This window comes from Rhinopithecus bieti, unplaced genomic scaffold, assembly GCF_001698545.2.
Source record: "Rhinopithecus bieti isolate Rb0 unplaced genomic scaffold, ASM169854v2 scaffold_33652, whole genome shotgun sequence".
Lineage (NCBI taxonomy): Eukaryota > Metazoa > Chordata > Mammalia > Primates > Cercopithecidae > Rhinopithecus > Rhinopithecus bieti.
Window position 1 is genome coordinate 781692 of NW_016814761.1, and position 15448 is coordinate 797139.

Below are 15448 nucleotides of genomic sequence, written 5' to 3' on the forward strand. Positions count from 1 at the left end.
GCCCCGCCCCGCCCCACCCTGCCCCTGCCCATCTGGGCCACTCGGGGTTGGTTTGCTCTCTTTTCATAAAGTCTCTGTGAGGTGAGACACTGTGTGCACAGTGCCCAGTCAGGCATTGGAAAGTCCTGACACACGGTGGGTACTTGGAAAGTAGAAGCCCCACCAGCCTCCTGCCATTTCCTCAGGATTTCGCAGCCCCTGAGAGCCCCTGAACCCAGCCAGCCTTCCGGCCCCTTGGCGACATCTCAGCTCTAACGACTTTGAGTGCTGAGCTGCTCACCCTGGGAATTTATGGAAACCATGCACAGAAGCGTCACCTGGAGGCACATAAATATTGTAGGACTGGAGGTTGGGCTGTGTCAGCACTATTGGGAGCAGTATCACTCACCTGAAACTGACTGTGTGGGCGCCTGCAGCGGGTGGATGGGGGTGCTGCAGGGAGGGGCAACGTGGGTGGGGGCAGGACACACGGGTTCATCTCAGCTCACCTGGGTTCATTCCAGGTCATAGTGTGCCAATGCTCTCCCTGGAATCCTCACCGTGCCCAAGTGTCATGTTCTCTTTTTGTCCCCATGTATGGATGACAGAGGAGACTGAGTCACTGGGTAGTGGGGATCTGGGAGCTGGAGGAGGCAGACCCAACCCCTCCCCTCTGCCTGCTAGCATTTTCTGTTTTTTTAATTACTTTGACTTTTCTCCCATAACTTTTTTTTTTTTTTTGGAGATGGAGTTTCACTCTGTCGTCACTCAGGCTGGATTGCAGTGGTGTGATCTCGGCTCACTGCAATTTCTGCCTCCCGGGTTCAGGCGATTCTCCTGCCTCAGCCTCCCAAGTAGCTGGGATTACAAGTGCCCACCACCACGCTCAGATAAATTTTAGAATTTTAGTAGAGACATGTTGGCCAGGCTAGTCTTGAACTGTAGACCTCAAGTGATCCACCCACCTCAGCCTCCCAAAGTGCTGGGATTACAAACGTGAGCCACTACGCCTGGTCCCCCATAACTTTTACTTTGAAAATTTCAAACTGCAGGAAAGGTGAGAGAATAATACATTACACAGATATTCTTTACCCAGTTAACATGTTGCTGCAATCTTCCCCCATAACGCACAGAGACATACACTCACTTTTAAAAAAGTCAGTTGCAGACATCATTACCCTTTACCCCTAAATACTTCTTGTCTCTCCCACATAACTGCATGGCATATCACACCCAGGAATTTAGGTCATTGCAGTGATGCTATCTAAATACTGTCCAGGTGCAGATTTTCCCAGTTGTCCTCAAAATATCTTTCAGAGCTACTCCCGCAAATGCCATCCAGGATCCAGCTTGAAATCACATGCAGCCTTTGGTGTTCTTGTCTCTTAAGTCTCCTTTTAATCTAGAATAATCCCTTTGCTTTTTTGTTTTCTTCACGATATTGACTTTGTTGAGAAGTCAAGCCAGCGTCTCATAGAGGTTCCACAGTCTGGAATTGCCTGGTTATTTCCTTCCGATGAGGTGCCAGCATTTGGCCAGGTGCTGCAGGGCCGGGGGTCAGGGGAGCCCTGACCCCACAATAGTCCTCGGGGAGGAAGAAGAGCAGCTGGCCCCGTCCTGATCACTTGGTTAGGGTAGCGTCGGCCGGATCTCTCAGTCTAAAGATGCTGTTTTCCCTTTGTGATTACTCAGTCACCTTTGGGTGATTCTTGGAGACTGTGTAAATATCCTGTTCCTCCACAAACTTTCCCCCTGGGGCTTTGTCATCCACGGGTCATCCTTGGTGATTGCCAGTTCACCATTGTTTAATTCTGCCATGCCTTCAGCATTGACTAGTTGTCACTAGTTACAGAGATTTCCCTGACCCCACTCCACACTCTGCCCTTACTATCACTACAAATTCCTAGATTAAAAAAAAAAAAATCCAGCGTGCTCTCATCAGGACCGTCATTATTATTTTTGATGTCATATTTTCTTGTGGGGGTCCCTGTGGGGATCCCTTCATGCTGGCTCCTAGGCCCTTTGGACACATTCCCATCATTCTTTGAGCTCTTCCTTGCTTTTCAGCTGTGAGAAGTTCTGGGCCTTTCTCCAGGGTGCCTTGGCTAGAGTCATTGCCTTCAGGCTCTTTCAGTGGACAGGGCCAGGGAAGAACTCTCGAGTTAGAGTTCGTTTTGATATCTCTAATTTAGATTTGAGATCCTGGAGTCTACCCTCATCTCTGCCATTCCACACCGGACTCTCTTCTATCTGTACAAACCCTGGTTCCCAGTAACATCAGTGTATCTCAGTCCCACTGCATAGGTTCAGAATCACTGTGCCTGCCCCACCACCTCCAAGCCTGCCAAGGAAGTTCAGGTTTCCCTTGCGGATCGTTTTGTCCTCCAGCAGGGACCAGGGGTGTACAGTTGGAATGCTGTGATCTTGAGCTACTTCAATGGATTCTTTTTTACGTGGGTGTGACTGTGTTCCAATAAAGCTTCATTTACCAAAACTGGTGCAGGCTGGTTGTAGCCTGAGGGGCATTGTTTGCAGACGGCTGCTCTAGTATATAATCCTAACAGCACGGTTTCTGGTGCAGGGTGAGCACTCACCCAGTAAATAGCTGTGCCTGGATCATGGAGGCTGAGGGGGCAGGAAGCACTGGGCAGGTGGCCTTTTTCAGGGATAAAGGGGATAGAGGCCTCTTAGAGAGTAGGACAGCCCCTCACCCCACCAACCCACACGCCTGGACCTCCCAGACCAGCCAAGGATGAGGGACAGGTCTGGAGGTGCGTGGCCTGGGATCGGTGTGCTGGGTGAGCAGGGTTTCACCCTTTCCTGGCTGGAAGGAGAGCAGAGTTTGATGATCTGACCGCCTTCCCTGGCAATGAATTCTGAGCTCTCTCAGGGTACGTGGATACCTTGTATTTGGAAAATGAAATGAACTGCATGGCCTGCCAGCAGCAAGATCAGTGGGCAGCGAGGGCTTCCCCCATGCTCTCACCCAGGTGATCACTGCCCCCTGCTCTCACCCGGGTGCCACGCTTAGTCCCTTAGCCCCCTCTGGGACCCGTGATGCTGGCACGTCTCTCTGGCTCCACCTACTCCCTGCCCTTTGGGCCCAGGAGGCTCAGGCAGGACTCCAGGCTCCTGGCATGAGGAGGGGACCCAGGAGCCCAGAGGTAACTGAGACATGCCGGACTGGGACTGGGGCTGGAGATGCTGTGCTGTTCTTACTATTCATTCCTGCCCTTTCCCCCGCCCGCCTCCCCCCTCTGGGCTCGGCAGGTTTGCACAAGCCTTCTGCAAAGCCCTCTGGGCCTGGAGACAGACTTGTTATGCCACTGGAGAAATGAGCCTGGATTTCCACCACCGACTTCTCTTTTAATTAGATTCTGACAGCAGCACACAGGGTTGGCTGGCTGCAGATTCAGGTGCAGCTTTCCTTGGTCCCAGGCCTCTGGGTTTCAGTGCGCTTGGCTTTTTCGGAGGCAGGAAGTACTCTGACCTTTCTTCGGGAGTAGAGAGGGAGGCTGGCTGCACGTGTGTGAGCGTTCAGATACCTATCCCAGTGTGTGCATGTTTGTGCATCCGTGAGCAAGGAGGTGCATGCTGTGTTTTGGAAAAGGCTGCAGACAAAGCATGTTGGGTCTCACTGACTGTCCTGCTGCCCCATCCATTTGCCCCGCCGCTCGCTGACAGGTGCTGACAGGGTCCCCTTGGCCTCACTGTCCTCATCTGTGACTGGGGCTGATGCTGCCTCAGCTGGCTTTTCCCAGCAAGCCCTCGTGGGAGGTTTCCTTCCTCCTGGATTCCTCCTACAGGCTGGTTCGGCAAAACAAAGCTATTCTGCATATTTCCTTGAAGGAGCGTACATCTCAGGACGAGAGAACTGAAGGCCAGGACTGCCGGGGTTGTGGGCAGCAGATATGGGCGGAAGGTTAGAGAGATGGGGACATGGTCTCTCCCCCACACGGCATGGACTACTGAACCTGACTTTGTGCAGGCTGTGAAGAGGCGTGGCCTCCTCCCAAAAATCAGAGGCTCTGAGCCTCCTGCACCTGGTCCTTCTCTGAGGGCAGGGACTGGGTGGCTAAGAAAAGAGGAAGAGACCCCCGATACCTCCGGAGCCCTTAGCCTGAGTCCCCAGTCTGAGAGAGGAGACAGTTTGCTTCCTCTGAGCATGCCCAGCTTGATACAAGATTCTGTCATTTCTCCTGGGGTCCCCACCCAATGGAGACACTGCGCCTCTGCCTTTGGTGAACTTTCAGTCTGAGGAAACTACAGTGTCTGCTCTGGGGCGTCCCTCTGACCAGGGGTGGGCTGTGCAGTAGAACCCCCCCTCTCCAAGAGCAGCCTGACCCTGGGGAGAGGAACCACACTGCTGTCTCTTCTCCCCTCCCCTCCCCTCTTCTGGGGAGCCTGCCTTTCCTGCCCCGCCTGCCACCCTTGCTACTCGCAGCTCAGCCATCAGGGACTGGCTCAGAAAAAGCAATTTCCTTGGACAGCTGACAGTCTTGCCCTCCTGGTCCCCACACTCTGATCAGGAATGAGCCCAGAGCTCATTGGCTCAGCTCCCCGTGGAGACCCCTGCCCCTCACAAGCTTCCTTAACTCAGTGGGAAATCGCTTAGTGATTTCAGCTGGGAAAGAGCTGGGGCCATCCTCCAGGGCAAAAGAAGCTGAGTCCTGTTCCTCCCGCTCCACTTGCTAAGCCCACGCGAGGTCTTCGGGGGCTGAACCAAGAAGCCAGCCTTCCCCGCACTGTTGTCAGACTGAACTTCTTTAAAAGTAAAACTGACCCTGCTACTTACCAGCTCAACCCCCTGCAGTGGGCAAATAAAATCTAAACTTTTCCCCATGGACTCCAAGGTAGCCTGGTGCAATCTGGCCCTACGTGCTCTGGCCAGTCCCATTGCTGTGCTCCCCACCACGGGTCCTTCTGCTTCTCATTCCTGCCCCCGGGCCTTTGCACTGCTGTGCCCTCTGCCTGGAATGCTCTTCTCCCTTCTCCCAATCATCGCAGGGATATTTCCTCCATGTCATTCAGGTCTCTCACTAAATGTCACCTCCTATAGAGACCCTCCCTGACCCTAGTCAATGGCTCTCAGTATGTTTTCTGTGCAGTGCTTCTCACTATCTGATGTAATCTTTCTTTGTTTTAATTCTCCTGTCCTGGGAACGTTTGCCCCACAAAAGTGGGTCTTGCAGTCATCATGACGTTTCCAGCACTCAGACCCATACCAGGCACCTAGTAGGGACTCAAGAACATCTGCTGAATAAATGAGACCCTACTAGGCAACGGACCTGTGCCAAGCTCTCCTCACCCAGGTCCCTGTAATCCTCATAGCAGCCTGCACTTACAATTGAAGAAACTGAGGCCTGGGCCTGTGAAGCTGCCGAGGAAGTCAGATTTAATAGCAGGTTGGATCCCAAATAAATGCCCCATCCAGGATCCTCCTGCAGTCTTGGGCTTCCACCCAGGACAAATTCTTTACGGAAAAAGGAGAAAAGCCAGAAAACTGGAAAAGAGGAAATATACCCCATCCTGCTCCTGGAGTAATCCTCAGGGTGCAGCTCTCCCTCCCCTGTCCCTCTTCTCCCCCAGCTTTGGGTGTGGGTTTTTTTTTTTTTTTAATTTCATTTTCTGTAGCATTCACATTTTCTGTGTCCATCATGCAGTGTCTGTAAGCACGAGCTTAAATGCAGGGAGGACAGTACAGAGCTGGATACACAGTTACCTGGCTGTCCCCAAGGCTTGGGCATTTAGATTGTTTCTAGTCTGGTGTGCCTGAATTAGTGACATCTGAGTGTTGTAGATGGAATTGAAATGTCCATCCCTTCATTTTTTGACCAAATTTTACTGTGCTGGGCCCTGTGTCAAGCAGGGGACAGACACTAAAGGGCATGATGCTCAGGGTCTGTCCTTGGAGTCCACAGTCTTATGTGGGAAGTGGCCAAGTACAGCCACAGAATGGTGTAGGTATTCCAGGCTAGACAGCAGAGCACACCATTCAGAAGGAAGTGGCTGGTCCTTGGGCGGGGTGGGGCCTGCCTCCTGGACTGAGGACGCCACCCTGAAGTGGAGTCTTCAGATGTTAAAGGAGGACAGTTGGGGAGGAGGGGTGCGTACTGTGCGCAAGTCATGGTGAGGGCAGAGGTGCGGCTGTGTGGTGTGTCCTGAGCATTGGCTGGCCTGACACGTAGGGAGCCCACAAGGAAGGGCAGGAGTGGAGGCAGCACTGGGGCCCTGAATGCTGAGCTAAGGAACTTGGGCTTTCTCCTGCAGTGGAGGGGAAGCCTGATCATTTGTATCTTCTTTTTTAAAGAAGTTTTTGTTTTAAGATCGAAATTGTACATACACTTGCAAGAAAACAAAACAAAAGAAAAGCATGGAGTGGTTTATCCTGAAAGGCTTGTCCGCCATCCCTATCTCAGTCCTGCTTTTTGGAAGAGAATGCTTTTCACCTGTTCTGTTTTTAATCCACCTGACACTTTCCTCAGGACCCAAACTTGTTCACTCTGCTGCTTCCTGATGTACCAATTTTGGGACATTGCCTGTTGTCTCCTCACTGTGAAAGATGAGGATTTGGCCCATATTACCCCCATTCCTTACCCGGTCCTTCTGTCAGTTGCCTTTGTCACTTTAAATCATTTATGTAAACCACAACTTCTTCTTTCATGATTTTCGGCTCCATCTTTTCCTTTAGTAAGGTAAAGCTCTGAGGGGTCGCTGGACCGTGCCTGGTCCTATTGGCTTGTGAGCGAGCGTGTGCGTGTGTTTCCTGCTCCTCACTCGGTGATATCATGTTGGTAGTTTGCAACTGGCCATGTTAGAATGTTTACACCATGGAAATTGGCAAACCCTGCAAAGCAGGATTCCCTGACAGTTGTTAAACTTTGGCCAACACAGCACCACTGGGCTTCTAAGGTTCCTTTCCAGCCCGGAGTAGCTTGTGCTTTTGAAGAATGTGAGAATGGCTGGCCCAGGGGTGGGGCCTTGTAGGGAGGCTCAGCTGGCAGACCCAGCCAGCACCGATACCCCTCCCTTTGTGCCACAGCAAAGCTTCGAGGCACACCAGGATGAGGCAGTGAGCGTGACACACATGGTGAAGGCGGGCAGCGGCGTCTGGATGGCCTTCTCTTCCGGCACCTCCATCCGCCTCTTCCACACCGAGACCCTGGAGCATCTGCAAGAGATCAACATTGCCACCAGGACCACCTTCCTCCTGCCAGGTGAGGCTGCCACGGGAAGGGCGGGAGGTGACAGTCACAGAGCACCTTCCACGGCCAGGTAGCGGTGTGACCTGGGCAGCCCATCCCATTTTTCCCTCGTCAGCCCTGAAAACTGGGGCTTTAAGACGGGGCACTCCCCAGGAAGTGGTGGAGTTGGGATTCATACCTAGGACTGTCATCTCAAAGCCCCTGCCTGTCACTGTGTCCAGCTACCGCATCACAGCACCCTGGGGTGCTCAGGAAGTGCCCCCCAGTTGTGGGCCCTCCAAAGTCAGGCAGCTGCTAAGGAAAGGCCAAGCTGGGCAGGAACGCAGGTCTTTCTGTTCTGCCCCACTCCTCAGGTTGACCAAACACCCAATTCTGCCTCAAATCCCCTGCAGGAATGGGAAAGTGAGAAAACCAACGGATGGTCTCTGTCCTTGGAGGTTTTTCTAAGAAAGGCAAATGTCCCTCTTGGCCTTCTGGTCTGTGAGTTTGGATGGCATCTGCTATGGCTGGGGCCCCTCCTGCATAGCTGTGTGTAGATGAAGTGGGAATGGCAGCAAACGATTAAGGCTGGAGCTCACCTAATGCCCCCAAGGCCTCCATGGAGTTGGCTCTCAGCCCTTCCTTACCACCTGCTGCCCAAGATGCAGGCGCCATGCCCATCCTCACCCTAGCTGGCTTCAGAGCAGCCTACGGGGCCAGCAGGCATCAGTTAACCTTGCTTCCCTCCTTGGCCCAGCTTCCCCAAGAGAGACTGACCTGAGGCTGGTGTGGGAGGGTGCAGTGGCTCTGTCTTGTCCCAGTGCCCCAGGCAGTGCTGGGTTCAGCAGCTGGGAGAGCCAAAGGGCCCTCGGGCCAGGGAAACACAGCTCTTGTGGCAGGCAGTGGCCTGGAGCTGATTGTCACAGGACCTGACAGATGGGCCATGGCAGAGGCTGGGAGCAGCTGTATGCCCAGCAGGGTTGAGTGTTCTGTCTTCTGAGGCCATACCAAGGGCAGTCACGTTAGCCAACACTCCAGGAGCCTTGGGGACCTCTACCTACCCCAGGCGCCTGGTCCCTAACTCCCTCCTGAGGGCCTAGAAATCAGCCTGGTTTCTGCTTCCTCTTAGCCAGGCATGATGGTCCTTGAGTCTGAACTGGTCACACGGGTATAGTGGTTACTAATAACACAGTCCATGGCAGTCACAACGGTGTAATAACTGCCACCCTGCGCAGGCCCGAGGTGATGAGGCCGCAGGTGCTTAGGTACAGGATCTCATGTCACCCTAACCCTGTGAGCTGGGGATCGTCCCCATGTTCCAGATGCAGACACTGAGATTGGTTCAGCAGGCCAGGCATCTTGCCCATGGTCATGCAGTAGACCAGAGGCAGGATCACAAGTCACATCAGACTAGACTCAGTCCAGCGTCCTACAGGGTGTAATGGGGAAAGAGAGTTGGCTTGAGGCCTGGCTTGGCCAACGCGTAGTATCAGACAAGTCCCTTCATCTCCTGGAGCCCCTCATCCCTCTGTAAGATGGGATGTAGTTCCCAGCTCAGGGACTGTTATGAGGATAAATGCTGCCCGGGGTGGGAAGGTGGCTGTCCTGGGCCGACAGGGTGGCAGGTGCCCGATGAGACTGAACCCTTCACCCATGTTCTCCTGGGGTGTGTGAGAGGCTTGGTGGGACCTGTGTTTGGGTTGCCTCCTTCCCCCTCCCTCTCTCCATTCCTCCCTCTGTCTCTTCTTTCCTCCCTCCCTCCTTCCTCCTTTTCTTGTTTCATAGTATTTAGCCATTATACAAGTTCAATCCATTTTAAGTATGATAAAAATGTCTCTGTATCACAGAACTATCTCCACATTTCCTCTGATAGCTAAATTATTTCAAGTTAGTGGAACAATGAAGAAATGGATAATCTTACGGGCTTTTAAAAATCTTTGGAATCTCATCTTGTCAGCGCAGAGGAGAGTGAGAGAGAGTGAAGCTGATCAAGTGGTGGGAGGCAGGATGTGTGGACAGACCCGGCTGCAGTTAGAACAGCCCCTCCTGCCTGCACAACCCTGACTTCACTGTTTCACACGCACCTTCACGTCTGTTGTCTTTACTCACTCTTTGCCTTTAAGGAAGGAAGGGCATTCGTTGTTACGATGATTTGAGGGCCGGGTAAGCTGGGGCTCGGGAGGTGAAATGACTGGTCTGCCATCGCAGTGCTGATACGGACAGAGCCAGGAGCAGCCCCACGGGCTCTCATTAGAGCTTCCTCACACTTACTGTGTAGGCTTGGGCGGTTGTGTTCCTGTCCTGGGCCTCAGCTTCCCCATTCATACAACCAAGGGCTGAGATTTGAGTCAGTTTGGCCATGCTGGGTGGGGTACACCAGAGCCTAGAACCAGGATTCTTCCTGGAATCCCTGCCTCCCTGCCTTCCAGCTCTGATTGGCAGCACTTGAAACACCCGCTTCCCATCCTCGGTCCCCACCCCGCAGGGCAGGTGTGGGTGTTGCATGTGACAGAGTGAGGACAGTGCCCACAGTCCCCGTCTCTAGCCAGCAGCAGTCCATGATGGTGACATTTGCCATCATCGTCTTTACTGCATCCCCACCCTGCATCTCCTACGAGGACTCCTTGCCCCTCCTAAGACCCTCCAGGTCAGTGGGCCATTCCTGTCGCATCAGCTGCATCACAGCAGACAGAGGTGACCCCTCTCTTGCCAGACCTCCCTGAGGGTGAACGCTGGAGAGGGCTGGGTATAGGCTGAGGTTCCAGAGTGTAGGGTTTCCCGAGGGTTCCCTCCTTCCCTCAGGCCTGAACTTTCCTAATCAGCAACCCTGGGGAGCTGCCAGACCAGGTCCTCCTGACCCCTCATATCTGAGACTGGCTCCCTGAGCCAGAGCCAGCCGCAGCCACCATGCTGGGGACCGGAGCGTGGGGGGCAGCTTCAGATCCACCCCACGTTGTGCCTTTGCAGAAGCGCAACACAGCAGGATTCTTAAATTCTTTATTAGAGATATTTTAAAAAGGCTTTTAAGTATTTTTTTCCTTCCCCCACACCACCAAATGAAATAATTGCATAATTAGTAATAAATTTGTTCCTCCACTAAGTGTGGATTTTTTTAGGGTGTGTTAAAAATTTATCACGCTTCCTTCCCCTGACCCCTTTCTTCCACTCGAGTACCCGACTGGTATTAATGCATTTTTTAACCTAAACTCCCTCCTCCTTTTAACCAGACAGGTCATTAATAAAATGTTCTCCGAGAGCCTGAGCTTTTTAAAGTTGTATATCTCCAGATAGATGGCTTGGGTGAGTTGAACACTGCTGCATTAAGTCTCTGTGATAAAATATTTATTCACCATTAGAATTTTTTTTTTCTTTCGGACTGTTTGTGAAGTGTCTTGCTCTTTCCCTGAGGCGGAGGGGGAGGGGGAAGGCCCCAGAATGAGGTCTGCAGATGAAGTCATTTCTCAGTTCCAGCATCTCTTTCCATTTCTTGCTTGCCTTCCTCCCATTTGTCGGTTTCGCCGTCCAGTGGGGGCCGGGAGGATGCAGGGGCATCGGGAAATGGTCTCCTGCCGGTCTCCATGCCCTGGGGGCCCTGGAGAGGGAGGCGATGAGGCTTGTGGAATGAAAAATTCACTACTGTCCCCTCTCTTGGCTTTATTGTTCTTGTGGGTTTATGGCTCTGATGGAGCTGATCTTAAGACATTAGCGTCCAGATCCTTTTAATAATCGTAAACATTATCCTCATAGCCTCTATGTATTGATTGTATACTATGGGCTAAGAGCTGTGCTCAGTTGTGTGTATATATTGTATGTGTACATATGTGTGTATATATTTAGTATCTCTAATAATTATAAAATTGAGCAAGGGAGGTTTGTAGTACTCACTGATGGATGAGAGAAGTGATTTGTCCAAGTTTTCTCCTTTCCTTTATCCATCCATCTGTCCATCCATCCATCCATTTACTCATTCACTCACAGATACTTCTTGAGAGTCTCCCATGAGCCAAGGTACTTGGCCAGGAGTTGGGGAGTTAACCATGAGCACACAGATAAGCCACTGCCCTCACAAAGCTTGTCATAAGTAAACAAACAGCAAAATAAGGTCATCACAGGCCTTGACTAGGGCTAAGAAGAGAAGTCAGGTGTTGAGGAAAGGAACTCATGGCCTGAACCTCCCATGCTGGCCAACTCCAGGAGGGCTGGGGGCCTGACCGGAGGCTGCCATCATAGTGAGCCTTCATTCACTTTTGGAATGGATTTAGGTGTGGGAAAGAGTCCCAGCTCCACAGACACCCAGGTACTGTTTGTGAAATAGTCCCTGTTGCCAAGCCTGTAAATCACTAGTGGGCTTTTCTTCCAGCCGGGTTTGTGTTTCCACATTGCATGGGCACTATGAATGTGATTTTTTGAGGTTGCATCATGTTGCCAGACTCGAATCCCACTGCCTGCTCGATAGCTCCACTCAGGTGTCTAATTTGTGTCTCAGACCACACATCCAACCAGGAGCTCTGGGCTTCAACCCCCAAACCTGCTCCTTTGCCATCCCAGGCCATGGCACTGCTGTGCACCCAGCTGCTCCAGGCAGGGGAGCCTCAGTGCTGTCCTGGGTTCCTTCCTTCGCTCCGCCCCTGCTCCCCTCTCCCAGCAGCTCTGTCGTTCTGCTCCAAACAGGTCTCGAACAGGTTGGGCTCTCCTTGCCTCCCTTCCTGCCTGGGCAGCTGTGGGAGCCCCTGCTGGGCTCCTTGCTCCTCCTATTCCCACCCTCCACAACTGCAGCTAGAACGTTCCACTCAAATCAGGTCACGCCACTCCCCTGCCTAGGCTTTCCGGTAGCTTTTCACTGCAGCCAGAATTAAGAGCCCCAGTCCTGGCCCTGACCCATCCCCTCTTCTGACCATCTGGAGTCTGCCTTCTGTGCCCCAGCTGCACTGACTTCACTCTGCTCGGTGGGCTGGCTGAGCTCGTTCCTGTCACAGGGCTTTTGCATGCCCTGTCTCCTGGGCCTCGGGTCAGGTCTTGGTGTGGTCACCTCTGCCTTGTTGCCCAGAGTTCGCAGCCTCACGCCTGCCTCCCCATCCTTCCAGGAAGCAGAGAGAGGCCTGAAGACCCGGGAATCCTCCACTGGCTCTGCCCCATCACCCTGTTTCAATCCTCTGCCTGGTGTTTACATCCCTTGTTTCTGTTTTTGTTTCCTATATCTCCTCTCTACGTCTCTGTGGCTACTACAGTAGCCATTATTACAATGAAAGAAAATAACGCATTCAGTCCCTCGGTGCCACTAGCTATATTTCCAGTGCTCGGAAGCCCTATATGGCTGATGGCTGTCAAATTGGACAGCATGGTAGGGAACATGTCCATCATCGAAGAAAGCTCTAGAGAATCTGCTCCTTATGACAAGACTCTGTGTACGTGGTCCCAGCTGTGCCCCCAGCACCAAGTGTGGTGTCTGCCATGCAGTAGGCATCTGGGAGGTAAATGAATTGCTGATGGGATGGCACACTGTGTTAGGCAATGCTGGGTGTACCCTGAGTCGGTAACCTGCCTTTTGGGGTGAGAGAGACACACCATTTCTCTCCATGCCTACACTGCAGAGGAAGCACATACACCCACATGTATGGAGTTGAAGTGTCACACCCAAGGAGGGAGAGGTGATGGAAGCACTGGGCGGTGGTGAGCAGTAGCCCTCAACTCTACCCCACCCTGCACTCACCAGCTGGGGGCCTCTTTGAGCCTTAACATTCGTGCCTGGAAAATGGGGCCAGCATTTGTGTCTTGCGTACGTCTTGGCTGTTGCAAGGCTTCTGTCAGATGAGAGCAGGTATACAAGTGCTTTGGAAACTCCAAAGCTGTATTTTTTCAAGTGTGATCCATGGACCAGAAGCAGCAGAAAGTGGGAACTTTCTGGAATGCAGCCTAAGCCTCTCCCAGAAGGCAGCAGGATTAGGGCAAGAAGGAGACAGCCCTTTAGAAAGGCAGGTGCCCAGTGAAGCCCAAGGAAGTATGTCAGAGCCGTACACCCTGTGTGTGAGGTGGTGGGGGGTCTGTCCCTGAGCTGGCAGCCTATACTCCATGCCTCTTAGCCCCCTCAGAGAGCCTCCTGCCCCCAGCACTCCCAGCCTCTCCAATGTGCCCATTCCCGTTGCTCAGAATTGTTGGCAGCAGTGCAGCAGCAGTGATGACAGCAGATAATATGCCCATTGTGCCATGTGTGGGCACAGGGTTGTTTTACGTTCATTCATTTAACCCAATGGAGAGTATTTGTGTTCTAAACATCAAAAAGGGACAGTAAAAATATGGTCCTATAGGACTGCCATTGTATACATGGTCTGTTGTTGACCGAAAGGTCATTATGTGACATGTGACTGTATTATCCTTGTCCCCTTTTACACGTGAGGACACCATGGCCCAGAGGAGTTTAGGATGGGCCCCAGGTCACGTAGCTGGAGAGTGGCAGAGCCAAGGTGTGAGCCCCGCGCCTGGCTCTGGAGCCCTGTTCTCGGCCACTGTGCTGGGCAGCCCACACCTGGCATCTTCTCTGTCAGGAGCAGGGGACTGCCCCCACGCCCTCCCTGACATTGCCATTCTTGCTAAAATGAAGAGACAGCACTGAGGGGGAGAGCTAAAAGGAATGAATCTGGGCTGGCATCGGAAACATGCTGCTTCCCACCAGCGAGTTTTCTGCTTTACTCTTGGGCCCAGGGCCTGCAGGATGTGCTGTGACCTCATCTGAAGAAGCATCCACACAGGCAGGCCCTGAGGGCTGCAGCAGACCCACCTGGATGCCTCTCGAGCCCTACCCAGCCCTTATGCCTTCCATTTGCACCAACACCATTGAGAAGCTTGCACCTCCCCAGTCTTCCCTGGTTTTGCTTATAGCTGGCCAGCTGGATCCCTGCTTGGGTTGCCCTTGGACAACCCTTTGTGCCAGATGACCTGGCCACTGTGTATTGAGAGCGCACATAGACCAGGCACTGTGCTTGTGGTGTTCCCCCAATGCATCCGCATGGCAGCCCCACTTTACACAGGAGGAAACTGAGGCTGGTTAGGGGAGTGCCCAGCTGGAGGACCCCACAGCCAGACCCCAGGCAGGTTAGCCCCCAAAGCCCCAGCTCTTACCCACCCCACCATCCAGCTTCTTGCTGGTTTCAGGGGAGGAGCCCGCTGTGCCATGCCCTCACTTCATGGTGGCGCCCAGAGCCCATGCCGTCTCCCCAGGAGGGCACTGCTCAGCCGCCCTCTCTCTCTGCAGGTCAGAAGCACTTATGTGTCACCAGCCTCCTGATCTGCCAGGGTCTGCTCTGGGTGGGCACTGACCAGGGTGTCATCGTCCTGCTGCCCGTGCCTCGGCTGGAAGGCATCCCTAAGATCACAGGTGAGGCTTTGGGAGCTGGTGTTGGCAGGACCTGGGGGTCAGCTGCAGCTGGCCGGTGGGACTCGGCAGGGAGGGTGTATTATGCCCTCATCGGTATGGGGATGGGGTTCCAGTCTCCAGCTTCCTCTCATCTCAGGTGGCACGGTGGCCAGTAGAACCGAATCGTCCCACCCCCACAGTCTCCCACCTTTCCAAGTCTCAGTTTCCTAATCTGGCAGATGAACGCAAGAGTGGCTTGGGGCCTGGCTGAGACACCTGCCTAATGGCAGGGGCTCCACTGGCCCTTTCTGCTCCTTCCCATAGCAGTTTCAAGATGTCCAGGCTCCAGAGAGAGAAATAACTAAGCGCTTCTGGGGCCAGGCCCAGCCTCCTCGTGGGGTCCCTGTGCAAATGAATGTGTTCGCATAGATCAGAGGAAGGTCTGCTCTGATCTCTGCCACTGGGCCCAGGAGAACAAGGACAGGATTAGAGAAGCCCCCCACACTTGGATGCCTGGAGCCCCGGGGCCCCTTTTGCCTCTGCCCTGAGAATGATGACTGTGGTCTCTTTCAGCAAGGGAGCAGGGCCGATCGGAAGCCCTGGGGGTGGGCCGGCTCCCTGCGCAGACCTCGAGTCTTTCTGCTAAAGAAGAGTTGCTTTGGCTGGGCACGGTGACTCACACCTGTAATCCTAGCACTTTGGGAGGCCGAGGCGGGTGGATTGCCTGAGCTCAGGAGTTTGAGACCAGCCTGAGCAACGTAGTGAAACCCCGTCTCTACTTAAAAAAAAAAAAAAAGCCGGGCGTGGCAGCGTGTGCCTGTAATCCCAGTTACTTGGGAGGCTGAGGCAAGAGAATTTCTTGAACTTGGGATGCGGAGGTTGCAGTGAGCAGAGATTGTGCCATTGCACTCCAGCCTGGGGGACAGAGTGAGAC

At 53.2% G+C, this 15448-nt stretch overlaps 1 protein-coding gene across 13 annotated transcripts in view; it reads left to right on the forward strand.

Moving 5' to 3' along the window:
* Positions 1 to 15448, forward strand: part of ARHGEF10L (Rho guanine nucleotide exchange factor 10 like) — a 182103-nt gene that overhangs the window by 164727 nt on the left and 1928 nt on the right. For all 13 annotated transcript variants that reach the window (XM_017852046.1, XM_017852048.1, XM_017852050.1 and 10 more), the window contains 2 exons: positions 7022 to 7196; positions 14413 to 14535. In XM_017852046.1, the coding sequence (XP_017707535.1) occupies positions 7022 to 7196; positions 14413 to 14535 (298 nt within the window). The remainder of the gene's footprint in view (positions 1 to 7021; positions 7197 to 14412; positions 14536 to 15448) is intronic.